The sequence below is a fragment of the Emydura macquarii genome, unplaced genomic scaffold (assembly GCF_026122565.2).
Source record: "Emydura macquarii macquarii isolate MOO-44397 ecotype Brisbane River unplaced genomic scaffold, CSIRO-AGI_Emac_v2 contig_3488, whole genome shotgun sequence".
In the NCBI taxonomy this organism is placed as follows: Eukaryota; Metazoa; Chordata; order Testudines; family Chelidae; genus Emydura; species Emydura macquarii.
Window position 1 is genome coordinate 33,050 of NW_027133625.1, and position 27,385 is coordinate 60,434.

Below are 27,385 nucleotides of genomic sequence, written 5' to 3' on the forward strand. Positions count from 1 at the left end.
GAGAGAAAGGACCCAAAGGCTGTTATTCGAACACCCTAGCATTTATCCCCAGTCCCTAACTGAGCAGCAGCCCAGGCTTCTCTTCCTCACAGCAACACAATAATTCCACCAGCACCCTGGGTAGATGGACCCCTCCTCCTTCACTTGCCTGAGCCCCGCCCGCTTCACTTGCCTGCGACGGGACACACCTCTCCAACACTATTGGCTAGTTTCCCTCTGCTTATTTGCATAGCCTCCTCATCTCCAATCAGCAGCTGCTGCCTGCTTAACATGCATAAAGCCGGCCACTCAGTGAGACTGGGGGCCGGGCCACCACGTGCTGTTGCTAAGCTTCGGCTTCTAAATTGTTACTGCATTGGCTGGCCTATCAGAGAGAAGATTCAGATCTGTCAACATTCTGTCGCCAAACCAAAGGGAGCTTGTCTGCCCTGATTGGCTCTACTTTAGGGCTAAATCCCGCCTCTACCCAGAAATACTGTCCAGGATTGGTTATGCCAGTCGCCAGTCGCTTGTGTGTCAAATGTAGGTTGAGAGAGGTGGTTTATATAGGGGACTTGGAAGTCCCCAGCCTGTGAACTCAGTGCAGTTTTTGATGCTCGGTGCCTTCCCCAGCTGTGTGAAAGGCAGATACAGAGTTTGGGGGTATCTCAAAGAGCACATAAAAATGGAGCTGAACTCTCTGTTAATCCTTCTGGAAGCAGCTGAGTATTTGGAAAGAAGAGACAGAGGTATTCAGAGAAGTGACTAGCAGGCACTTCTAAACCTTTCACTCTCTTTGTTGCATGGTTATTACGGACGCCCTTTTCTCTGAGCCCATATTTCCTTCCCCCGCAAAGGTGCCATGGGCTTTAAACATGTTTTTGTCAGATGCATTGCATAGGGGGAGGAACAAATTGCGATTTTCTTGCAAAATCTTTAAGCAAACGAGCCCATGCTCGAGTCTGTTCGGATTGTTGCAGCTTTCAGTGTACGTTACAGTGTTGTGTGTGTTGCCATTGTGATTGTATTGCAGTTTCCCCCAGTCTCCCTTGTCACAGTGTTTCAAGATTTGCATGCTGTAGCTAATTTTTTTTTTACTGTTTACGCAGATGATTCTCCTATCTTGCCACGCTTTGTTGCGTTTCTGTTAAAATGTCGTAATAAAATCCAAACAAATCAACCCAACATTTTGTTTTTTTTACCCTAGCGTTCCTGCAAAGGAGGAAAAAATGCATGGAAAAATATATTGCCACTAATGCTGACTTTGTCCCTAGAAGCAGAACATGGCTATGCATCAGTGTTACCCTTCGATAGTGACTATTCCAGAAAGAAAACAAAGGCAGGCAGCCTGGCCAGAAAATCCCAGAATAACAGGTAAATAGATGTGCCGGGTTTTTTTTCCCCTCACAGTGAATTGGCAACTTTTCCTGGATGTCTTGCTTTCATGCAGCGCATAGATGTATAAAAATAATAACTAATCCTGTGTCTTAGTTCCCAGTAGTCGCCATTTTCCTCCTGTATGGGCTTGGCTCTGTTTTGATCTCTCTCATATAAACACTGCCACGCGTACACCCTCGCCTTAGCCCTCACTGCCTTTCTAAACCATCTGCACTCACGCTTCGTCCCCTGCTGTGTTCATGGAGATGCGCTTTGTTTTGCTCCGTATTTCGAAATAATAATCAAAACCCAGACTTCCCTGGTATGACACGGATTCCCTCCCAGGACTTATTTACAACGAGCTGCCTCTTTATTGCTGCGGAATCAAATGCAGCCTCCAGTTGCAGCGTGGTGCCGGGATCTGATGGAGGGGGGGGAGGAAGAGGGACAGGGAGAGAGACGGGCAAACGTATCTCAGACCGAATTTGGGCTTAGGTATATATTTTAAAGCGTTCGGAGTGAACTTGACCTCTCCGGAAGGTCTGCTGCACTTTTGCTCTGGTCTGTGCATCGCCTGCACGTGCGAGTCCCTCTGCATGCAGTGCAATTACGATGCATGGTTACATTATTATCATCATCTGCCTTGTTTGTTTGTTGTTTTTTTCTTGCAGCCGCTACTACCTGTGCTATGATCACCATTAGCTCGAGGTTTTCTGCGCAGACTCTCTGCAGCTTTGTTTGGCTGACCAGGCAGTGCCCAGAGTGCACTGTCTACGTGCAGAAGGCTGTCTTAAAGAGACAGCGCCTCCTCCTTACGTGGGAATTCCTTTTCTTGCACTTTATGTTCTCGAGAAAAAAAAATGCCCAGATGGTGCCTTCTTTCTCCAAAACATTGGTGCTCTGCTCTCTACAAAACGTCTCCTTTAAAAAAAAATGTGTTGATGATTAATGTGAATGCTGCAGAATAGCCTAAAACGAACAAAACTTGCACATGATTTTTTTCCAAATTAGAGGAAAGTTAAGCTTATTGGGGACAATTCTTTGATCTTACTTACTCCAGTGAAATCCTGCACAACCCCAGTACAGTCAATGGGATTATTCTGGATTTATGGTGGTGAAATGGAAAGCAGAAAATGGCCTGCTGGTGGATCTTAAATTTTGAAAGTATGAATTTTAAAAAAAATCAAGCATCCCCCCCCTTAGGAAAAAATACAAGATCACAATGAGCTATGCTTGCAGTTACTACTGTGGGACAATCTACTTGAACATAATTGAGGCAATAGGTGGTGTAAATCTTTCCCTCCCCATCCCTTACTCCAAACAGCGCTGATACTTTGGATATAAATTCGGGTGGGAGGGGAATTATTAAATTCATTATCGCTTACTGATGTACAAAGATAATCATCAGTTCATTTTAAAGTAGAGTGATCAGCAGTCAAAGGGCTGCCTTGCTTTGGAGGCACTTTTCATCTATGTAAATCATTTGTCTTTGTGAATTTTTCCATAAAGTAACTATATTGTACAAAGTCAGCTAATTTAAACAGAATTCTTAGGGTTTCTAGTTCTATAGTTCATGGACTTGTACTGATCCTTGTTTCTTGTATGCAAGAGGCAGAAATCTGTATTACTCGGGGAACTGTTACTCCATCATTTCCTTTCTTTTGGGTTTCTTGTTGTCCACAGCAAAGCAGTCGTTTGAACTGTAAACCGCTTTTAGGAATTTTTAGGAGGGGATTTGTAATCTGTCAATTCCAGCAGAATTGAAAGATTTCTTGTTCCAGATTTGTTAGTATTATCAAAGCCAGAGCACACATCGCTACTCACAGATACCATTCAGTCAGATATTTCTGACAATTTTGTTCCTGTCTGATTCTTGTTATTCACATGCGAATGCTTTATTTTAAAAATGCATAATGATCTTTTTATTATTTTCCTACCAGTTTTATTGTTTATAGACTAGGAAAGGCTCATCCATACTGTGGGGTAGGGCAATACCTCTGGAGAAGTGGGTTCCGAGGTGGCACAGGCCACAAATTTGGTCTCTATGTTTAGTTCGTTATGGATATTTATCCACATCTTAAAGAAACCAACATGAGTCTGCCATTGGGCACACCTGACAGTCTCTATAAAACACAGACTCATGGCTGGAAATAGACAGATGTTGTGGTAAGGATTGGAGTGCATCGGCAGAGGTGTGTGGGCAGTCCTGCAACGTGTCTGCTTTTACCTGTTACTTAAATTCGAAACAAAATTGCATCTGAACATCTGACTCTGTAATCCCAAATTCAGATGGCACCACTGCTCATTCTCATATTTGGAACTAATATATTGGTTATTTGGCTGTCAAGTGACAGCCTCAGAGTGCATAGAATTTGAATATAATGTTCAGTTTGACCATGCAATCAAATCTTCATAAGAAATTCAGGAAGTAAGGGGGTAGACAACTGGGCAAAGGTTAGAGGATCTTGAGTGGTCAAAGATAAAATTAACAAGTCAGGCAAACCTTTTGCTGGTTTATTTTAACCACTTTACAGAATCTCAGGGTGTGGATAGATTCAGGCATGATTGTGTATATGTGTCTAGAAGGCCACCTCTTAGTGCTCTGGGCTTTTTGGGTTTTTTTTTTTTTAAGTGGGAGGAATTGCATTCTGCAATTTTGCAGTATGTTATTTTTCAATAACTTGGTCATTTCTAAATCCTATTTCTTTCAGCAGTCTCAGCAGGTTTGAAAACCAACCTGTGCTTGTGTTATCTGAGCACAAATAAAAGCACACAAACAATGATTACTAAAGCATGAAAAGCATCTTTTTTATGCAGGGATAACTCAAAAATGGGACACAGAATTGTATCAAACTTAAAAAAATTAAATTAGCCTTTGGACTGAGAGCAAGCATGAGAAATTTCAATTCAAATCTCCCTTTTCCCCAAAATTGCAGGCAACTGGAAACAGGTGCTTGTAGGAAAACAGTGTTTCTTCAGCCCATAGCTGTGGTCATTACCAGAAAACTATAAGTCAGTCCATTGAAAGAGTTAATAATTTTTACATTTTTTTGTTTGCTGATGTTTGTTTAAGATATTACTTGGCAATTTTTAATTGTATGTTGATAGAGAAAATATTTTCATATTGCTGTGAAGGTGGCAGAAAATGCTGCTTGATGCCATTTTTGCCCCATCTCTGTATAATATATATTTAATTTATTTATGATGAGTTGATCTACAAATTTCCTTTTATGATGTGCGGTTTCCTGCCCTTCAATCAGGTTATATGTATGTTTCCACTTTACACAAAACAGATATTTGAAAGGTTTTTTTTTATGTAAAACTTCTTTATTTATATAGCATTCTCTCCTGAGATTCAGAAGTGTTCCCCTCAGATGTTTATGACCAAAATCCCTAGTAGATGAAATTGGGTTTTTGTTTTCCAATCTGAATGGATGATCTAAGAAAGGCGCAAGATTGTAAGATTTTCTGGGCGTGGGGAGGTAAACCCAGGTCAGCTCTTCTTGTAATGTTGATAGCTAGACAGTCTTTGGCTATTGTTCAGTAAATGTCTCCTCTTGATAGAGTAATAACTGTAGTTCCTAAAAGCAATACAGTGGAGCTCGTTAAAATTCTTGCTAATATGCAGTTGGAATAAAATCAGGCTAGAAAAAAAATTCAGATTTAATAGAGTGCCTTGGAGGTTGTAATGCTAAACTTTCAAATGTCTTTCCGTCGAATACTGTGAGTGTAATGAAATGGATGTATTACAGATGTCTGTAGTTCTAAAAGGGAATATTTCAGAAAAACAGAAAGTCATTGAAGTTCAGAAGATTACTTGGTTGAAGAAAGTCATTTCTGTTAATAGGAATTCACTGTAGCTTGCAGATAATTGGAGTGTTCTTGTTTTGTTTCCTGTTTGTGATGTTGCCTTAATACAGATAAGCCTATACATTTTTGTGTTTATATAAGGGGGAAAACTGGTAGCCTGAACTGACCCCCTTGTGGACAGTATCCCACATCACACCGCCAGTACACAATTAGGAAATACTGCAATACCAGGTTGATGCATGGAGTGGATGGAGCGAGCTCCTACTCCATCTCCCTGTTCTAAACATCCATTTAATAGAGTTCTCACAGAGAGAACATATCAGATATTAAACTGATAAGAACAGATTCTACACTTGATCTTAACCACTGAAGGACAGCCTTAGTCTCCATCTACCTTGTACTTTGTTCAGTCTCTTATCACTGTGAATAGTGGGTGTAAAATGCTACCATTGTACGTTTATATGCATGTAATAGACTGCACAAAGCAGCAGACGTGTGTTCTGTACCCATGAAAAGATCAGAAGTAAGGTAAAATGCAGAGTAAGATCTTAGTGCTCGATGGCTGTCTATTGGGGCACAGTTAAATTTACTGGGAGAGCAGGGAATTGGAAGTCTGTGAATTAGCCTGCTTAGCCTGTTAATTTAGGAGCTGATAAAAATGAGGGAAAATGAAAGCAAAAGTTAGGCTTATAAATATGCCCACTGTATCTATTGAAACTAACCAATATTTATATTTGATAACGTTTTATATCAATAAATAAAGTTGTGTACAATGTACTTTGCTCTGGTGAAGGGATATGTGTAAAAGAAAGTGTTGGGTCAAAACTGTATGATGTTGCAAATGAAAATATTGTTTAATGTCTGAATTCTTTCATTAACGTTGCATGTCTGTCACTTCAAACCAGACTGTGACCCCTATCTGACAAGCTGCTCTTTGCCAGCTCGAGGTGTGTGAAATTGTTCAGCCAAAACTTTCTTAGCCAAAAACTGCAGCTTTGGGTGAACTGCAATATTTTGTGAATTCATGTTGACTTTGGTGAATTGTTTCGGTTGCAATGGAAAAAAGAAAAAAAGTTCAGAAATGTCAACAGGAACCATTTAAACATTTCTGAAATGTCTCATTTTGATTTCTTTTTCAGGCTAGATTTACACACCAAAACCAGTGGGGGGCAGCCCTCTTATAACCATTAGCCTAATGCCACTTGCCTGGGATGTGGGAGCCCCTGGTCTGAATCCTCACTCTGGAGCAGGAACTGGAATCCTAACCACAGGGCTATAGAGTCATTCTCTCTCTGGCCCAATGACTATTAAAGTATTTCATACAATGTGGCACAGCTTCAGTAGGAGAGGCTGAGAGACCAACCCCCAGCATAGCCTGGGTGATCGGGGAGGCGGAAGACCTGATTCAAGTCCCTGCTCCAAATCAGGCAGAGCAGGGATTGGAACCTGAGTGTCCCACATTCCAGGGTGGTACCCTACCCACTGGGCTAAAGAGTATCACTACTTATTTCTCCTCTGGCTGTGTTTTGTGAATCTAGTTCTTCATTTCCTTTGCTTTTATTAAAAATACCCAAAACATTCAGTTCAACCTGAAATAAAATTTTTCTACCTTTTTTTTGTTTCACCAAAAATTCTGAAAAATGTTGGATTCGGTTCAACTGAAAACTTGTTTTGATTTCCTGCCCTCCCCCCTGAACTGTCAGAGAACTGGAAATTCACTTATTTGAACAGCACTAAAGTAGACAGATCTCTACACCCACATGGAGCAGCTTAGCGATCAAGGCCTATTTTCCTTAAATTTTAAATGAGAGGCAGAGAATAAAATGCCCATAAAATCCAGAATGTGGATACGCAATGATCTGTTTTGCACTTTCTGAACTCAGTGTATCCTTCTTGTTTTTTACCCCTCAGGAAAATGAGGCCTGAAGGAAAATGATCTATATCACTGAATACATTAAAAAAAAATTAAATAGTGCTAGTGTTACACTAATAAAATACATTTGGTAACCTGATCTATCACCAGTGAGTATGTATGACAGTTGCAGTCTTTATGTGGTTTAAAAAGAATAAGAAGCAACCTCAGGCCTAGCTCTTACACACAGATATGTCATACAAACTCTTGAACCTCACTAGAGTCAAAGCTTGGCACAAGGGACTGCACTCATGCATTTATTTGTGGAATCCCTGCCCTCATCCAGAATACTGGCAAAATTCTGCTTTGAGGAGGAACTAAAGGAAATATTTTTAAGAGATGCTCTGTGGTCAATTTTTTTAAAAAGGGGAAAGGGAGTCAGAATAAATGAATGCAGAACTGAAGTTGTGTTGTAACCACTCAAACCTCAGGTAATTCCAAAGTTGGGCCCTGATCCTGCAGCATACAGCCCAGTGGCAGATTCGTTTGCGGGCACAGAGCTCTAGTGAAGCCAACTGAGACCTTAAAATTGAAAATGAAACCACCTCTCTGCCCCATACATGTCTGTTACATTGCAGGCTCTTATTAAATGATCACATGCTATTTCTTAAATGATACCTTGTCATGTGTATTTGTGTGTGTTTTAACACCAGTGTGGATATATGTATGTAGCATCTTTTGGAACTTCCCTCTCTCTTTGTTCTTGTGTTTTGGACTGGGCTAATATTTCTAATATATTTCCAATGCTGACAATACGCCAGTATTGCTAGGCGTCCCCATCGTTTTAAACATACTGTCTACCTGTCTCTAATAGACATGGGGCTTAAAATAATGGCGGCAGCCAGCAGCTTGTCTGTGGCTCCCAGTATTTGAACTGCAGTAGTGCCTAGAGCTGACAGACTAGGTTATGACATGACACAAGAGGCAGATGAGACAAATGAGTGGGGGAAGGAGAGGAAGATGAGTTAACAGGAAAGCAGACAAACTACAGAACATTGTGCAGAGGTCTGTTTACCATCTTCATAGCCAGTATCAGCTGGTAGGGAGGGCCCTACCCTTTTAATCTTAACTTTGATATTTCTTGACATCTGAGCATTTTTCATGTAGTTTTAACATTGAACTAACATGGTATCTGAAAGGTAACTTCCTAGGGATACTCTTCCTATTTAAAAAAAAAAAAGAGGTGGAGAGGAAATAGCTTCTGTTAAGGACCTGCTGGTTTGTAAAATATGCTCTAATTGCAATATAAATGCCATAATTTAGAATTACTTGGCTAAATACCCTTAGGATCTGCCATCCCTGATTCCAGCTATAGAAGAAAACATCGCTGGTAATCCTTATTTGATAATTTGTATTTTAAAATAATCAGATTTTAGAATTATACACCTGGTTAATCTCTATTTAACTACTTGGTACTAGATAATGAATGCTAATGCTGTCTCAACTGGATAGTAGCCATCACCATTTGCAACAGCTCCTTTGCATCCAGTGGCACAGAGAAGCCAGAGTTATTCTGTGGATCTGGACTCTTTCCCCTCTTCCCTCCCCCATAGGAAATGTTTGTGGCAAACATATCCCTGCCCAATCCCTTCTATTCCTCCTCTGGTTAGGGCTGATCTGTGCACAGTTTTGTGCTGAAATAACAAAAGATGTGGATTAAAATCGCCCTTTGGGTTCTTTGGAAAGCAGGGGATGCAGGATGAAGGGTGGGGGAAATATTGGGTCTCCCTGGGGCAATGCTCTGTGCTTCACAGAACTGAAGGGATGATAAATAGTAATTACTTAGATACAACCTTTCTTAATGAACCCTCATCACCCACATGGGAGGTAGGTAATGGGTATTGTAGAACTATTAACTCCCATTTCACAGATGGAAACAGGCAGGTTCTGTGTCGGATCACAGATTTCTTCAATGCCTAAACCACTAGCAGGGATGCTGGAGCAATTTTTATAATGGGGGTGCTAAAAGTGGAAACCATGTATTTGGTTGTTACTGCTAATTCAAGCCAGGGGGTGCTGCCCCCATATACCTAGTTCCAGCACCCCGACCACTTGGCCTTCATAACCAAGTAACTCAGCCCCTTTGTGCTTCTGAGAAATGGGGCCAATAATAATTCTTTCCATATACGCAGGATTTGATTATGGGTAGATCTTGGAGTGGTTTATGTAGGCAGGTATGTGTTAGTAGCTCCATTTTACAGATGGCCTAATTCGGGAGGGGTAAGAATTTCACTACACAGTTCATTTAGCTGCATGTATATGTACAGTGCAGTCTGGAGTCACATCGTAGCGTAGTCTAGCAGCTTTGTGACTGCACTTGCACGCCGGCAGACTTTCAAACGTTTGTAAGACTTATAACAAATTTTTCTTTAACTTAGCAAAGCATATCCTGCACATCAAGGACTCTGTTCATGGAAAAATTCTTGTTTAAGGATTCTACTGCTTTTGCTGTTCTGCCAGATAAACTACAGTATACAGACTGTTACCTCTGTCTGCTCTAATAATCCAAATGTGGTGTCTGCTATACAGTCTGTTTTATAGCAGGCTGATTTCTAGAGTGATGTTGGAGCTGGTTGGCTGTGTTGTAACAGGTCAGATTCATCCCAGGTACAACGCTAGTGACTTCCATAAAGTTATTGTGCAGTAGAGATGATTTAGCCCAACACCTGTGTCATCTGCCATAAGGACACTTTGTGTGAGCAATTTTCTCGGCAATTTAAAATGATTTGCTCATGAGAGCTTTGGAAATCTTTTCCTGCTGAAAGATTATTTCCCTGTATATGTGTCTCTACTGTACAATTAACATGGGCTCTTACTTGGTTTTAGCCCCAAACCCCTTTACCATCCACACAAAAAAAGCCTTTTTACCCAAGTTTGTAGGTTGTTTTAAGCCTGGTCTAGCTTACCTGGCTGGAGATTGGGTTAGAATAGTGGTTCCTAAACTTTTTAGTGAGGTGACCCACCAGCTGCATGTCTTTATTTTATTCTTTTTTAAATGTGACCCATTCAGGGTCAAAATTCATGAGTAAGTCCAAAACTCATGGGCCAGTGTCCTTCTCTGCCCCTGCCACCTCCATAGGGTGACCAGATGTCCCGATTTTTGTAGGGATGATTCCGGTATTCAGGGCTTTGTTTTTATACAGGTGTCTATTAGCATCTGTCCTGATTTTTCACACTTGCTGTCTGGTCACCCTACATCTCCTCCTCACCCTGCAGAGGGGGCACCAACAACCTGCAGCAGCACCCTCTGCCCTGCCACTGCAATCTTAAATCTGGCCTGGTGCAGAGGTGAGGCCCCGGGGGGAAGAAGAGGGTTGGAGAGTGAGCCTGCCCCACACACCCCACAGTGGCAGCTCTTGTCCCACGGTTTGAGCCTGTCTCCCTGCTTTGAGAGGAGCTCAGCAACCTGGCACAGGGGGTTGCAGTGCCTCTCCGGTTTGACCCAGCCACCCGTCCTTCATGACATGGGGTGGAGAGGTGGAAGGGTGGCCAGGCCAAACTTGAGTGAGCAGCACTGTGACCCCGTGTGCTGGGTGGCAGTATTAGGAGCAGAGCCACGCCCAGCCCCGCAGGACAGGAGCCACTGCTGCAGGGTAAGTGTAGGGAGGACTCACTTTCCAATGTCCTCTCCCCTCCTCTGGGCCTCCTCTCTGCTCTGGGCCTGCAACCCACCTAATAGCTTGTCACAATCCTCCATTAGGGAAACACTGGGTTAGAAGCCAGGCTGTGCTTTAAGTTAGGCTGGAATTTGCCTGCTTCGCAGTGAGGATGCTGGCGAAATCACTGGAGTGCCTCCTAGTCCTCCAATCTCCCTGAACAACAGAGAAGTGTTACTGCAATTGAGGCAATTGGCTGGGAAAGAATCCTAAAGCATTTCAGCACAAAGCAGAGTGGGATATGCCCCCAGACACACATGGGCAAGGTCAGAAAAGATGAGGACACAGTTATGTGCAGTGGTTTTACAGTGGGGATGCCACACTGGTTGGTTTGTTGCAGGGTTGCTCTTTTCCCTTGGAGCTAAATTCTGTCTTTTTTTGGGGGGGCGGGGGAAGGAAGCGGGGGTGGGGTGGGCTGTATGTGACATAACTACATAATCTTATGTGATAAACTGATAAAAAGACAGATCATATTTTTGGCCTTCCGCTGTAGCTCTGATTATGTTTTGGTTTTCATGATTATGTAATGGTTTTCACATGATTATTTTGAGCAGGAAGTAGTGTGCATATGTGTTCCCATTGTGTTACTTTATTTGTAATATGGCACATTTAGTTTAAAATTTAAAATGTAAAGAAAAAATTTTCTTCAAAAAAGATACCAACTCATACGTGATCTAGTTCAAGTCTCACTAAAATGTGTGTGTGGGGGTAGAGGAGGGAGGGGGGTGGGTGGGTTCTATGGAAGCTGGATTGGGCTCATAAACTTTGATCCTTCAAAAGTTTACACGTGTTCCTGTCCTTACCTGGATAGTCCATATAAGTCAGTGCATAAATGTTTGCAGGATTAAGACCATAATGGGTAGACTTGGACCTGGAGGAAACCGTTTCAGGGTCTGATCATCAGTGATCCTTGCTTTGTTTTCTCTTGTGCAGCCAGATGGGTACATTGGTTGCAGTGTTCACATCAATAAGAAATTTCAACATGCTGCAGAATCTATGTGGGTGGTTTGCTTAAGAGTCAGCTACGTGCGTCTGTAGGGATGATCTGTGGCCCTGTGCTAAACCTGGTAACTACACGTTTCTTAGGATGGACCGTGCCCTTTACATCTAGGGCATCAACAAAGCACCCTCTGTCAGCACATGGTGCACAGAAGCAGGTTGGATTTCTAGCATGTTGGAAAACTGATTTAACAAAAGCTGCTTGCATGCATCTTGATGCTGAAATGTGTTATGTCATAAAAGCTGCCTCTGCCTTCATATCCTTGATCTTCACATACTGAAATCATAAAAATCTATTTCCATCCTGACTTAACAAGAACTACTGGTCCAGGATATGACTGGTTTTGTAACAGTGACAAAAATTTTATCTTAGAATTTCTTTTTCTTTTAATTTCAGTTGTATAAATAAATATAATGAATATTTCTGTCTGAATCTGTTTTTTAAAAAAAAACACTGAATCTTTCAATAGCAGGTTCAGTTTTGCTACAATGGGAAAACAATCCTAATTTCTTGGACGTTTTTAATTTTTTTTTAAAGTTTTAGGTTTTTGATCCATGCGTAGGTTTAGCAAATGAAAAAATGCATCTTTTCTGCATTAAGATTGATATTCACAATTACTGCATCTGTGAAATGGTGATCTTTCTCTTTCAAAATTATATAGATTTTTTTTTCTGCTTCCCATTCTTACAGTTCTTCTTATCTTTTATCAATTAGATCTTGTAACTGTTTTCTTGTTTGTTTTTTTTCCCTTTTCTCCATGGCTGAAAATGTTGTGTGGTTTGTTTCTCTTACCATTTGGATCAAATTAAGAGGCAGAATTGAGCCAAGTGCCTGAAGACCCTTTAATAAACTTTTCCGTGCAAATTATAGTCTGTCTGTGCAAAAAGATTTACCGATGCAAATGGAGTAGTTAGATATTCTAGGGAAACAACTAAACATGTTGTCACCTTGAAGACTTTCAAAAGGAATGTTAAAAGCAACCCATTTAAAACATAAATTGTATTAAAATCCATGTGAAGTCTACATTTTAGTTTTGTTTATAATACGTTTTAAAATGCAGGCTTTTAACATCTCTTTTGAAAGCCATATAGGTGATATTTTTAGCTTTTCTGAAATCCAGTATTCATCTTTCTAAATTATTTTTTTTCTATTTTTAATAGGTCATCACACAATGAACTAGAAAAACATAGGTAAGTCATGAAAAGAGAGTGTAATTATCTAGAAAAAGTATTGTAGATGTTAAGACAACTATGTATAGACAGGTATATGGTGTTAGCTCAATCAGGGCACAATTCTATCTAAACATATAATTGGTTACTACTGTACATATAGAAGTATAACTTTAATATTAGTGATGTTATTAAAGAAGTGAATTTCTGTAGCTGCTTGCTAGCAAACCTTATGAGTAATAAATGCAATAGAAATTGAGTTTTCATGATTAACCTGCATGTATTTGGAGTTAGGGGAGAATGAAATGAAATGCAGAGTTTCTTTACTGTTTAACAACATTTAAAGTATACTTATGTGTCATAGAGGAAGGATTTAGTCTTGCAACTCCCACTAGGGCTGGATGTACCTGCAGTGCTTTGAAAAACTATTATTTATTTATTAATGAAGTTCACAAAACCCTTTAGGCCCAGAATTTTAAATAGCCTCGTCATGCCTATGGTAACAGCTACACATGCAAAATGCATGTGTGCAATTTTGGGGTCTGGACTCTTTTCTACAGAGGCCATGCATCTGAGGGGAGTTACTGCAGCTGAAGAGAATGTCTGCAAACAAACTATGGCAATATAGAGTAGGTGGCAAATATGGCTCATGAAATTGTGCACAAAGATTTGACTCATGCTTCAGACTGTGTGAAAGGTGGTTGATAGTTAGACTCTTACTGTATTGCATCCAAAGGGAAGGGTTATATTTGTAATGCTGACATTTTCTTCCTGTCCTATCCCAAAATAGGACAAAGTAACTTAATCACGATTTCTCTATTAAAGTTCCTGTCGCCATACTTCTACCTTCTCGTTTTTTCATCCTCCTTTTCCTTGATCTTTCATTCAAACTCTTAGTACCCTTCCCTGCTCTGTCACTACTAAGCTGTCGATTTTTACTAAGTATCCATTTCCCTCCATTCCTCTTTTATTATCTTTGCATATAGTTTCCTCTTTCTCCCTCTACTCTAGTCCTGAGCGCTTTTAAGCAGCACAGTGTGGGGGAGGCATTAACATTGCATGCAGGTGCAGGGAAGGGGGAGTGATTTTATAATTTTTATACATATAATATATACAGACACATATTTCAGTTTCTCATTTTGAGTTCTGCAATGCGTCTTTTCACATTCATGTTAATAGTACTGTGGCATTTTCTCTCTGCAGTTTACTTATTTTCACATTGGAACTTTAAGATATAGCTTCTAATTGCATTCAGTTAGCAATATATAATTGTAATTACATACTGCATGTCCTAAAGTTATACTGCAGTTAAAGCCAAATTTTCAGCTAACCTTAATCCAGCCTGCAAACATGAACATGCAAAATTTAAGAACATAAGAACAGTCACACTGGGTCAGACCAGTTGTCTATCTAGCCCAGTATTCTGTCTTCTGACAGTGGCCAATGCCAGATGCTTCTGGAAGTTGGAGATTTAGGAACACCCAGAGCATGGGGTTGCATGCCTGACCATCACTTATACTTTTGGCCTTCACATTATCTCTGTGGCAACAGGTACTGCAGATTGACTCTGCGTTGTGTGAAGAAGTACCTCCTTTACTTTCTCCACACCATTCATGATTTTATAGATGTCTATAATATCCCCCTATTAATCTCTTTTCTAACAGTCCCAGACTTGTTAATCTCTCTTCATGTGTAAGCTGTTCCATCTCATTCTCTATACATTTTCCAATTCTAATATATATTTTTTGATATGGGGCAACCAGAACTGCACACAGTATTCAGGGTACGGGCATCCTATGGATTTATATACTGGCATTATGATATTTTTGTCTTATTATTTATCCCTTTCCTAATAGCTCCTAACATTGTTAGTTTTTTGACTCCCACTACATATTGATTGTATGTTTTCAAGGAACTAACCACGCTGACTCCAAGATCTCTTTAAGTGTTAACAGCTAATTAAGACCCGGGCACTTCATATGTATAGTTGAGATCTTTTCCAGTGTACATTACTTTGCATTTATCAACAGTGAATTTCATCTGCCATTTTGTCACCAGTTACATAGTTTATTGATATCCCTTTATAACTTTTCACAGGCAACTTTGTACTTAACTTATCTTGAGTAATTTTGTATTGTGCAAACTTTGCCACCTCACTGTTCACCCTCTTTTCCAGATCATTTATGGATATGTTGAACAGCATAGGTCCCAGTACAGATTCTTGGGGAACTCCTCTATTTACCTCTATCCATTGTGAAAACTGATGGTTTATTTCGTATTTGAGTTCCTTCAGATTTCTTGGGTGAATACCATTTGGTCTTGGTGACAACTTATTAATGTTTAATATGTCAATTTATTTAAAAAACCTCCTCTACTGTCACCTCAGTCTGGGACATTTCTGAAGATTTTTTCACCTAAAAAGAATGGCTCAGGTGTGGCCAAGTCCTGCAGTCTTTATTCAGGTAGAACATCAGTTGCACTCAGAGTTTGGCCAGAGTGAGGACATCGGATTTTGGGGAAATACTACAATTTAAGAATCTTAAAGAATAACTGAGAATTTGCAAGGAAGAAGAAGGAAAAAAAAAAAAAGACAAAGTTGCTCCTGGACTGAGCCTGCTTTTACAGCTCAGTGCTCAATCCATTGAAATATCAGTTTCACAAATACAAAATATTTTAAAAAACTACAGAAATTCCAATGGTTGTTCTCCCAACACAACAAAACACAAAGTTTCAGTCCTACACTTCAGTATATGATGATCACCACCCTAATGTATTATGGGTGACATCAGCATGTATTTCATAAAGATAGAGTTCTCAGCTGGTACATTTAAAAGGCATTCCTTAATAAGGTTCCTTCTGCTAAAAAAAGCAGAGATGCATCATCATCATAAAGGGAGTGACATTTCCTACTGTAGTCCCCTGCAGCTTGTACAAAGCAAGCCCTTACATGAACAGTATAGGACAGATGAATCACTAGTCACAAGTCATAAGAAATATGACTTTTAATATGAAGTAGGAGTCTTAATATTTCTGAACTACCTATTCAGAAGGACAAAAAAAGTGTGAAAGTGAGTTTATAGTGTACCTTTCTGACATCTGAGTCTCTACTAAATTACTGTGATTTCCACATTACTGCATAGTGTAGAGTGGAATTCAATTTTTGCAATCCTTATTTAGTGTGATTTGGTTTGCAAGGATCAAAAGTTGCTTTACAAAAACGGAATTGTTAACCACTATGTTTGTGACTTACTTATGCTGTTCAGTGGGACATTTTGATACAAGGATCTGACTGCAAATAATGTGTTTGATGCTTCTAAGGCAGGTTGAAATTTCACACCTTTCTGAGCGCCACTCAGCCACAGGGAAAGAATGTTACAGCTTGTCTGAGTGCCAGTTACAGCCAGATATAACTGACTGACCTGCCTCTGGCATTAAAATGCCTTGGTTGACGCTGTTCTTAGAATAAGGAGATTTTGCTTCTGTGCCCATCTCTTATGTGAGAATTCCAATTTCATGAATCTGGATGTAGGTTTCAGTTACACACAATGATCAAAACAGAATTACCAATAAACAGATAAACCTTTATAACAAGATTCCATAATAATTGCAATTAGAAACCCACAGTCGTGAACTGTGCATCTTTCCCCGACTCTCCTCTCCTTTCCCTTCCCCCCCCCCCTTCCATCTTCTTATATACTGACTTTTATGTATTGGTTCCTGCCAGGTATCCTCTCATTGTAGTCTATTGGTCTACCGAATAACTGAAATGGTGGAATTATCACTATGGTACTTCTACCACTTTTTACTGCTCTGAACCTCCTAGCAAGTGGATGCAGAAGAAAAACACATGGGAGAAAACGTAAAAAGAAGCTGCATAATAACAGTGCTGATACCAGACCGCAGAATTATTTTTAGTGTGTGCACTAATACAGGCACACTTAAAGCCCCGTCCTGATTGCACTGAAGCACATGGATGTTCTGTCACTGTCTTGATTGGAAGCTTGATTGTCAGCTTTCCCCCAGCCCTTAGTTTAAAAAATCCTCTACAACCATTTTAATTTTACATGCCAGAAGTCTGGTTCCATTTTGGTTTAGATGGAGCCCATCCTTTCTGTAAAGGCTCCTCCTTTCCCCAAAGAGTCCCCAGTTCCTAGTTAACCTGAACCAGTGCTGTATACCAGTAGATATCTGCTATGGCTTTCTTATTTGTGATGACTCTGAATAGCCAGCTTAGCTCAAGAAGAGAAAGAAACAAAGGCCCTGACCCTCAGGAAGCCATCTTCCTACACTCCATCTCCAAATTCATCCCTTTGGACTCCAGATGGAAAAAGTGGCTAAAGGGACTAGATTTTTTACTGGCAAAGGGGGAATGGGCTGACTTATCCTCCGGTACTTGAGAACACAGCTTGCTGTTGTGGTGGGAAGGAAATGAGCTGTGGGACCCCTTTTCTACTTCCTTGACTGACAGAGATGGAAATAACAGTCAGACTAACCCAAAGAATAATAAGGCAGCCAAAAAGAGTGTGGAGAGCAACTAGCTAAGGACACAAAAACTAACAGTTAAAAAAAAAATAAAGTACATCAGAAGCAGGAAGCTTGCCAAACAGTCCATGGAGCTGGATGATTAAGGTAGTAAAGGAGCACTCACAGATGACAACACCATTGTAAAGAAGCTAAATTAACTATTTGCATCAGTCTTCACTGCAAAGGATGTGGGGGACAATTTTTAAAAAGGTATTTAGACAAGAGAGTGGGAGCCACAAAGGTATTTAGGTGCCTAAATCCCAGTTTTAGTCTCTACTATGATCCACAGAATTCCTGCTGAACCCGATAGTTCCTAAACTCATTCGGTGCTTAGATTTTCAGGGTAAAAGTTCACTTGATGTCTGTGTTCCTGTATCTGGGCATGAGCAGTGCTGTCTCCTTCTATTTTAAGCCCCAGAGCAATTAATGAATGGGGTTAGCAGATATGCTCAGCGTCTGCCTATCGGATTGGGTCCCATTCAGAATCTGGCTGCAGGAAGAGGAAGTGGTGGTGCTCACCTTAAAACTTGTAGTCCAGTGGTTAGAGCATTCCCTGGCATGTGGGTGACCTCTCTTTTTGGCCCACTGACTGTTTCTCTAGTTAAGTATTTATCCACTGTCACTGGGCCAGAGAGCACTAAAGAGGGAATGACTGTTTAGGGCACCCACCTGGAAGTGGGAGATCCAGGCTCTAGTCCCTCTGCCCCAATCACTCTTTCATTATTTATCCACAGTGGAACAATTTCAACAGGAGAGACTGAGGGAAGCCCACATCAGAGTATCCCATAACCCAGTGGTTAAAGCCCTCTCCTGAGAGGTGGGAGACTCCTCTACAAAAGCTTCATCCCCCACCAGCAAAGAGGGGAACTGAACCTGGGTCTCCCACATCCCAGGCAAGTGCTGAGCTAAAAGATCATAGACTCATAGACTTTAAGGTTAGAAGGGACCAATATGATCATCTAGTCTGACCTTCCTGCACAACGCAGGCCACAGAACCTCACTCACCCACTCTTGTAATAGACCTCTAACCTGAGTTATTGACTGAGTTACTGAAGTCCTCAAATCATGGTTTAAAGACTTCAGGGTAGAGAGAATCCACCAGCAAGTGACCTGTGCCCCATGCTACAAAGGAAGGCAAAAAACCCCACTGCCTCTGCCAATCTGCTCTGGGGGAAAATTCCCTCCCAACCCCAAATATGGCAATTAGCTAATCCCTGAGCATGTGGGAGAGACTCACCAGCCAGATACCCAAGAAAGAATTCTCTGTAGTCTCTCACAACCCATCCCATCACAGGCCATTGGGCATATTTAACGCTAGTAGTCAAAAATCATTTAATTGCCAAATTAGGCTGTCCCGTCATGCCATCCCCTCCATAAACTTATCAAGCTCAGTCTTGAAGCCAGCTAGGTTTTTTGCCCCCACTGCTCCCCTTGAAAGGCTATACGGTGGGCACCTCCTCCTCGTTTGACATTGCGTGTGGAGGGAGGCAGGCACCTAACTCATTCTCATCCTGCAAGAAGTGTCTTCAGCATGCAAGCCTGTAGGTGGCAGATTCGCTAACCAGAGATAGCCACCTCCATTCAGCCCTCCCGCCCCTCCCTTCGACTCAGGTTCCTGTCTCTGAGAGAGGGGCAGGGCTTCGCACACACCTCGATTGTCAGCATCTCCCATTGGCTAGCTTAGGCGCCGTCTTGTGTGCTGACTTTTGTTGATTGCATCCTAAGGTGCCTGTCTCTCTCCATTCATTGTATAGGTAGCCTGGGCACCTGTCTCGGCTTTGTGGATCACGTTGTTCCTGTGATTTTTCTACATGCCTAAAAGTTCTGTGTTATGGTGCCTAAGTTCCTTTGTGAATCCAGGCTCTAAAAACCTATACAAATCTGAAGTCTAGTCTAGTTTTGTGCATCATCAACAGAACTGTTTCCTAAATCCCAATCAGTTACATCAGTGGAAACTACACAGTGCAGTGAGTTTACCCAGGAGTCACTCGGGGCATAATGTGAAGACCAGGAGATTTCATACATGTAATAAAAGGTCTAATTTGGCCTGCAAATCCTTTATTAGTGAGGTTGAGTTTTCAGGGCTGGCAATTAGAAAAGCATTTTTTAAAATTGTATATTGAGCACAGAATCCACAATGGACAATAAACCTGGAATTCCACAGTGCCTTTACTTAAAATCTATTTACAGAGTGGATCCAAAGGGATCAACTTAAGTTTCAACTTTCAGTTTAATGTCTGTCCTTTTGTGGCATGAACTAGGGCCTCAACATATTGCACAAGTAATAATCCTTTTCTGAACGGTGAGGCTTTACCTTCAAACTTTTTTTGGTGCAGAAAGACAATGGGTGGATGGATGGCCTTCTTCACTGGTTATCCAAATCCACTCTCAATTTCATTGGGAATTCATTGGGAGTTATGCATGCATAGCTGTGAGCAGAACTGGGCCTGCTGTGTTGTAAAATATGCAGTTTAGGTTCCAAAAATAGTGCTAAATGTGAATATTTAGCTTAGCAGATAATAAACAATGCTAGTGAAAAGCATAATGCTATCTCTTCATAGCAGTTTTAATTGGAGCAGTTTTTCCAACACTTTTAGTCCAGTTAAATCAGCATTTTCTTGTAACAGAACACTGTGATGTTCATAAGAATGGAAGGTTTTGTTGTATTTTTTTAATTAGGTATTTTTTAATAGATTAAACTGAATTTTGTAGGTATATATTTGTATATGTGGAGACCAAGCCCTGCTCGACAGCAATAGGAGTCTTTCAAGGAGTTGGTTATTTTGTTTTCAGTTGTCAATGATAGTTATTTTTTTCCATACATGTACATACGTCACTGTAACCAATAGCATGGCACTGTGAAGATCGGATCATCACAGTTACTCCATACACAGGATGCAACCCAGAAATGCACCCTACAGTCAATGGCCACATTTATTAAAAATGGATGCGCAGGAGGGGGGACTGGGCCTTGGGCTGCATGCATGTGTCCCAGTTCGTCTGCTCTGGCCCATGGATCTTTTAAAGCTGGGAGGTGTAGTTGCCGGTCACATGCCTGCTCCCTAAATGAGATGTAATTGTTCACTATAAATTAATTGGGAGGGGTAAACATCAGGAAGGGAGAAGAGCTATTTAAGCTAAAGGACAATGTTGGCACAAGAATAAGTGAGTATAAAAGGGCTAGGAACAAATTTAGATTGGAAACTGGAAGAAGGTTTCTAACCATCAGAAAGGCGAGGTTCTGGAGCAACCTACCAATTGGAATGATGCAGGCAAATAACCTAACTAGTTTTAAGATGGAGCTTGATAAATTTATAAACCAGATTATATGATAGGGGTGCCTGGGGATTTCAGGGGACTGGACTCGGTGACCCAGGAGGTCACTTCTAGTCCCATGTTCCTATGTAGTCATGTGTCCCACAGGAAATCACATATAAGTCTTCCTACCTCTTAGGCAGAGAAGGAGACCTAGAGTCAGGAAAACATCTGGAAGAGGACTCTCTGCACCTGTTAGGCAAAAGGCCTAGGAGTGTGCAAGCAGCAGGAGCTGGCTAGGGGGGAAGCCTTGGTTGGGGATGACTGTGCATTCCTGGAAGGACTATAAGAACTGTTGTTAGTAGTGGGGAAGAGCTACTAAAGAGGCAGGGTGTGTCCTTTTCTCTCCTAGCTGGTGCAAACTGGGCTACTCTGAGGGGAAGAGTGTGTCCTCTCCCCTCCTGGCTGACAAAGGCCTCTGGGGGGTTTAAAGCCCACTGTGTTTCAGTTGTTTTTGTTTTGTGGGCGATCCAAATTAGGCTCTGTGACATACCAAGGGTACAGTCCAGACTGAGTAGCTGTGTCACCCCTGCCTTCTAACCTGGGGAGCCCTTTATGCTGCTTTGCTGCGATAGCCTCCAGTCTGGACAGTTCATAGCCTCCAGCATGTAAATCGCTCCCAGCTATGTCTGTGTGTGCTGCAGTCAGCCAGCCACATCTGGACTCTTGGTTAGACCGCAGGGTGACCCCAACATGCTCCCACTCCTAGATTTCCCCCCAGAAATGTATGTCCTGTACTGCCCAACCCTCTCCTGGACAATACAAGCTTATACAGAATCAATCACTTTATAAATAAAAATGATATGCACACATCTTGTTACCCCAAATGGAGTTTCCCAAACACTTCAGTTCAAACCCACTGGATTAGATATAACAATAAAACAAGTTTATTAACTACAAAGAGAGAGCTCTTAAGTGAGTGCAAGTAATGAGGCACAAAGGTCAGAAATGGTTACAAGAAAAATAAAGGTAAACCGCAACGGGTGTCTAACTAATCAAACTGTGTTAAATTCAAAGCAGAGTTTTTCTCACTACATGCTCTTAGCAGTCTGACCAAACTTCCCTGATCAGGACCCCTATTTCTTTTGTTTCTTCTGGTGCAGTGACTTGATAGGCAGAGAGAGAGAGGAGGGATCACTTTGGGTGTCTTCCGCTTCTTTTTATAGTCTTGTCCCCTTCTGAGAAGCATTTCCACCTGAGAGCAAGTTGTCAGGCAGTCTGTATGTTTGCTAAAATGTAGATTGTAGATTTTTTGCCCATGCTTCCTTTCCTGCTAAAGAATGGCCACTTAGCAGGTAATGACCCATCAGTCTTGTTTACACCTGGCTGAGGTGCAGCTTGCCCTTTATCTGTCAGGATGCGGTTTGGCCACTCCCCAGACTTCTCTGGAAAACATACTTTTAATCATGATCTCAGCTTATGTTTATAACTTCAGATAAAACGCTATGTGCATTTTGCCATGATCGTATTGATCAGCAAATTATGAGTTTTTAAATGACCTCTCACAAGGCATATTTTATACAAAGATTATTACAGTAGTGGGTGGATACAGGGGTACATTCTGTCACAGGCTTCTAAATCCATATTTAGGCACCTAAATAAGTGGCCTGCCTGATTTTTCAAATGTGCTAAGCTGAAGTCTGCGGGTGCTGTTGAAAATAAGGCAAGCCACTTCTTTGGATGCCTAAAATGGGCTGAGAAACCTAACTTCAAACATCTTTTTATATATACTACTAATATTCTTAAAGTAAAGGTAACATAGCCTATTATAGCAGCACTCAAAAAGCTGACTTGATCCTATTGGAAGTGCTCTGGTGTTAGGCTCTTACACTATTCATGCTGGTTGGTGTAAGTCAGACATGGGTTTGATCCATTTCTGCTGGGAAATCTGAACTCAGTATGTTTTATTTGTTGGCTAGAAGCAGGCAGAGATTTAGTTTCTTTTTTGCATTTAGCACTGAAACCTATATTCAAACTTAGATGCTAATGTGTGGCACTTAAAACAGACTTTTCAGGTGCTTGGCTATAGGTTTAACTGTCTTAACGTTCAGTGCTCAAGTTTAAAATTTGGACCCATTACTAGTTCTGTCCTGCCATCACCAGATACTTCTCAGGATATTTATGAAGTGAGAGAATTTTTGAAAAAGTGATTGCAAAACCTGTTCCCTATCTTACCACCCCAGATGGGTGGCTCCAATCTTCTACCTGATCACATCCTGTTTGGCACAAAGAAATACCAGTTTCATGCTGTTAAATGTAAATGGCAATAGATGGAACTGCTTTTATAATCAAGGCTCTCCGTAGCCTGTGGCAAGGTAAATCTAAATTCTGTGGCAAGGCCCCCTTTAATCTGCCTCAGTTTGGGAGACAGGAAATTCTGTAGCAGTTTGAGGGAAATATTAAACAAATGAAAGTTTAGGGTTTTATTTCATTAAATTTGAAAATGAATAATAGAATTAGTAGAGTATCTCTGTGTATTTCTATTATGTTCACTTTATTTTACCCTGTCCCTAAATTTTCAGGTTTTTTTGTGCTGGAGTCTGCTCTGTTGACTCTATAACTATGTCGCAGAAGCTGAAGGTTTTGATAGATGGGGCTTCAGAGGTGTAAGAGTGGCTTGGGACTCTGATATGTTCACAAAGCTGAGGAGGGTTTTTAGCTTCCATGTTCTTGCTCAGAGCATTAATGAGTCATTTCTTGGCAGAGAGATCCACCAAATGTTGTTCATTCCAAGGGAGCATCACAACTGCCCTGTTCTACTACCAGCATTATAAATATTAAAGACTTTCACTGCTCTAAACACAGGCAGAAAGCTAGAGCTGCTCTAGGATTTACTCTGCTTGTACACACTCAGGTTCCCACCACATGCAACTTGCTCAAACCATGCGTTGGCTAAAACTTCAGGTGCTCAGAAGGGATTATCACAAGCAGGATGGTCCTAGCAGAGAGAGAAGCTCATCTGGGCATATACAAAAATATCATTGAAAAAACTTCTGTTTTTGATATTTAAAAGCTCTTCTCCCAGATATGATTTGTTTCTATTAACTAAAATGTTAGTTATATAAACTAAGTCAGAGGGTCTAATCACCTGATTTTTAGAGATGCTGGGCACATACAACTCCCACAAAAGCCAATGAGAGTTGAAGGCACTTATCTCAGAAAATCAGATGTTAAGTTAGGTGCCTCGCTGTAGATTTAAATGCCTATCTTAGGGTACCCTGCTTTGAAAACAAGGCTCTGAGCTATTTCAACAGCTGTAGCTGTATCCTGCCCTCGATCCCTGGTGGAATTCCTGTTTGTCTGTGACATTTGCACGGTATATGGATGGCCCTTAGAAGTAAATACTCAGTTCCTAAATATTTAACTTGTAATAGGATATAAAGGATTTTATACCTGGCCAGGATAACAGGAAAAAAACACATGCATCTATTATTCTACTTATCTGCCTATTCTACACTTAATTGTAGGTAGGAGAAGGGATTTAATGTGGATAAATTAAATGTTTCTATTGCTTTCACCCACTGATCACTGTTTTTTCTGGGTAATGAGCAAAGCAAGGTATATACCTCCCAGCAGCTTTGTGTTGTGACATAAAGAAGAGAGGATATTATTTTCAGCATTTATGGACGCTGTCCATAATTAATCTCTATATCTGACTTGGCCTGCCTCACCATCAACTCAGTATTGCCCGCTAAGCGAAACTGAATGTTACAAAATGCCTTTTCTCTTTAGTAAAAAAACCCAAAAAACCTTTTATCATTCTTAGACTAAAAGGCTTGCTGAGAGCCCTGCACTGTGCATTGTTTATGTAGTCTATGTTGCCACTCAGATTTTCGAGCGTTACAGTCACTTTTTTCTAGATCCCTTCCTCTTGGCAATAGTCCAGAGACACAATGTCCTTGCTTAGCATTTTGATGTGGGGAAACACTGATAATTAAAGCAGGTTTCAAGCCATGAGCTGATTTGTAAGCAGCAACTTGCTCCAGGATGTGTGTTGTCAGTCGATAAATATACAGCTTGTGTGAGCTGAGCTACGGTGTTACTTGTGCCTGATTATGCATAGTATGTGTGCGTACATGTTGATTGAACCCACATCCTAGGGGGAACATTGTTTAAAATAATGAAGTTAATTTCTAGAAGAATGGAGATGTCATTCTGCTCTCCCTACACTGGTATAAAACCTGTGTAACGACACCAACTTTAGTGGAGTTCCTCCCTACTTACAGTGATCTAACTTAGGGCAGAATCAGGCCCTGGAGTTTCAAGACATATGTCCAGAATGTGTAGATATAAAGTAATGGAATTAAACCTAAAGTGTACCAGCATCTAAACAAATAGGGTCCTGCAATGGAAATCTCATTGCCCTCAAGGGTTTGCCAGACAAGGCCCTCAGTTTCCCGAGGCACCAGACTAATTTACGGAGATTTGGGATTTTCTACTTTTCAAATTTAACAAATAAAACCAAACTTAAAACAGATGGATTTGTGGAGCTGTGTTATGCGGGGAAGAGGAGAGAAAAGTTCCAGCATGTTAGTGTGCACAATGAGTGAGTAAAAGGCTATGATGTGGTGGGGGAGGGGAGAGCCTTTAATAAAATCTTTGAAGATACGAACCCATTAACAGTCTTATTTTTGTAAATGCTGTTCCCAGCGGTTTGTATGCTTATGTACGTATATTTGTGTGCATGTGTACATTTATTTTCAACAGTTTGCATAGTTCTTGAAGAGGCGTTGCTGTTCATCTCTCTGAATTACATAGGTAACATGGGATTGTATGTATGCTATTGGATTTTTTAGTGCACCGAAGAGGAAATAATCTCACAAATCCTGTATAAATGCATTTTTCATTCAGCTGTATTTTTTCATTGTACTAGACGTCATTGGAGTTATTGCTCAAAATTCCTAATACTTATTAGGTATATACCAGGGTTGACCTCTTTCCTACTTCTTTTAACTGTTTCACTAGAACCACTCACAGCCATATCAAACAGCATGGAGGCGAGGGAGGAGTAAAAGATACAAACAGGGAATATCTTAAACAGAATTTGCCTTTATGCAGGTGACAAATTTAATATACATCTCAAACTTTCAAAATCAACATGAGTTATTCACAACAACAAAAGAATGGTGCTTTGTTTCTAGCTATTGGATAAATGGATACACAACAAAAGGCCCACTAGGCCCACTTCACCCTCTTCTTCAAAAGAAGTCACAAAGGGAGAATTTACTGAAAAACCCCACAATTTCCCTACTGCCCCATCTCCATTTCATGGTTCTTTTGGCAGAGCAGGGATGTAAGCCTTGTTCAAGAGACAGGAAATAAGGTTCGTACAACCAGCAACTGATCTGGAGTTGTCAGACCTTGCAGGTTCCCAACCAGGCATGTGCAGTCAACTATACGAAAACAGATTTATACAGACAAAACTGAGTTGATTCTTAGCTGCTGCCCGGATGGGCAAACCACAAATGGAATGAGCACTGCACTATAGTTCGAATAGGAGCCTAGCATTCTGTGTATAGTCAAGATAGTGCCGTGTTCTAGTGTCAGTAGGGTAAAGGTACAGCACTGAGATGTGGGGCAAAGATAGCTTCAAGCTACTTTTATGCCTTCCATATTCTAGGCTGCTCTGAAAGTCATTGCAGCCCCCACGAGGCTGCTTTAATTTACCACAGTCTTAAGCTATGTCTTCACTGACAAATTTGCTGCCGTCAGATCGACTTCTCTGGATCGACTGAGCGGTCAGTGAAAACCCACTCAGTCGATCCAGTAATCGACGTATTAAGACCACCTTCTCAAGCGGCGCAGTGCGGTGAAGACGGCGCGCAGAACAGAAGCACAGAAGTCGACGGAAGTTACGCAAGTTATTTGCATAGTTTGCGTAACTCCGGTCGACTGCCGCCGAATCTCCGAGGTAACTATAGACAAGCCCTTAGCAACGACTTCTAACTTACGGCAGTGCTCTAGTCACTCCTGCTTGTGCCCAGCATGCTTCTATACCTTTAGTTGTCACCTACCATCCCACACTGGAACCCATGCAAGGTATTAGCAAACAACTACAACCCATATTTGATGGGGACCCCATCCTGGAAGAAGTCTTTCCTGAACCCCCTCTTCTGGCCTTCAAATAACCCCCAAACCTCTCCAAGCTCATCAACAGAAGCAAGCTCCCCACCGATCAGGATGTGCAAAGATCCTGGCAGAACAACAGATGCAAAACTTGCAGACATACTTCCACTGCTACAGTGATCAATACCCCTCACAACAGACCTTCCAAGATCCGTGGGTCCTACGCATGCTTATCACAACATGTGGTGTACCTTGTCCAGTGCACTAAATCCTCCGACAACAACTGTGTGGGTGAAACCAGACAATCACTACGCTCTCAAAGGAACTCACACAAGAAAATGATAAAAGGCAAAAACATTATCTCATCTGTGGGTGAACACTTTTCACAAAGCGATCACTCTATATCTGACCTCTCAGTCTTCATCCTCAAAGGAAACCTGCACAAAATTTTCAAGAGATGAGCCTGGGAGGTTAAATTCATAACTTTGCTAGACATATTTGCTTCAATTCTTTTTCCTTGCTGCTGTATCAGCACTTCGCTGTTATTTAGGAAACAAGGCAGAATTACTATCTTCTT

General features: G+C 41.1%; 1 protein-coding gene and 1 non-coding gene across 4 annotated transcripts in view; one reads left to right on the forward strand and one right to left on the reverse strand.

Annotated features, from left to right (window-relative positions):
* Positions 1-571: 571 nt before the first annotated feature.
* The window catches only part of MXD4 (MAX dimerization protein 4), a 58,875-nt gene continuing 32,061 nt past the window's right edge, over positions 572-27,385 (forward strand). The window contains exons 1-3 of one of the 3 annotated variants that reach the window (XM_067535381.1): positions 572-728; positions 1,187-1,353; positions 12,895-12,924. In XM_067535381.1, coding sequence (XP_067391482.1) covers positions 1,235-1,353; positions 12,895-12,924 — 149 coding nt within the window. In that variant the 5' untranslated portion in view covers positions 572-728; positions 1,187-1,234. The remainder of the gene's footprint in view (positions 729-1,186; positions 1,354-12,894; positions 12,925-27,385) is intronic. The other 2 variants (XM_067535379.1, XM_067535380.1) reach the window with 2 other exon arrangements.
* On the reverse strand, positions 5,363-5,547 carry LOC137144896 (U2 spliceosomal RNA). The gene has a single exon (XR_010917514.1). It is a non-coding gene; the product is annotated as a U2 spliceosomal RNA (small nuclear RNA).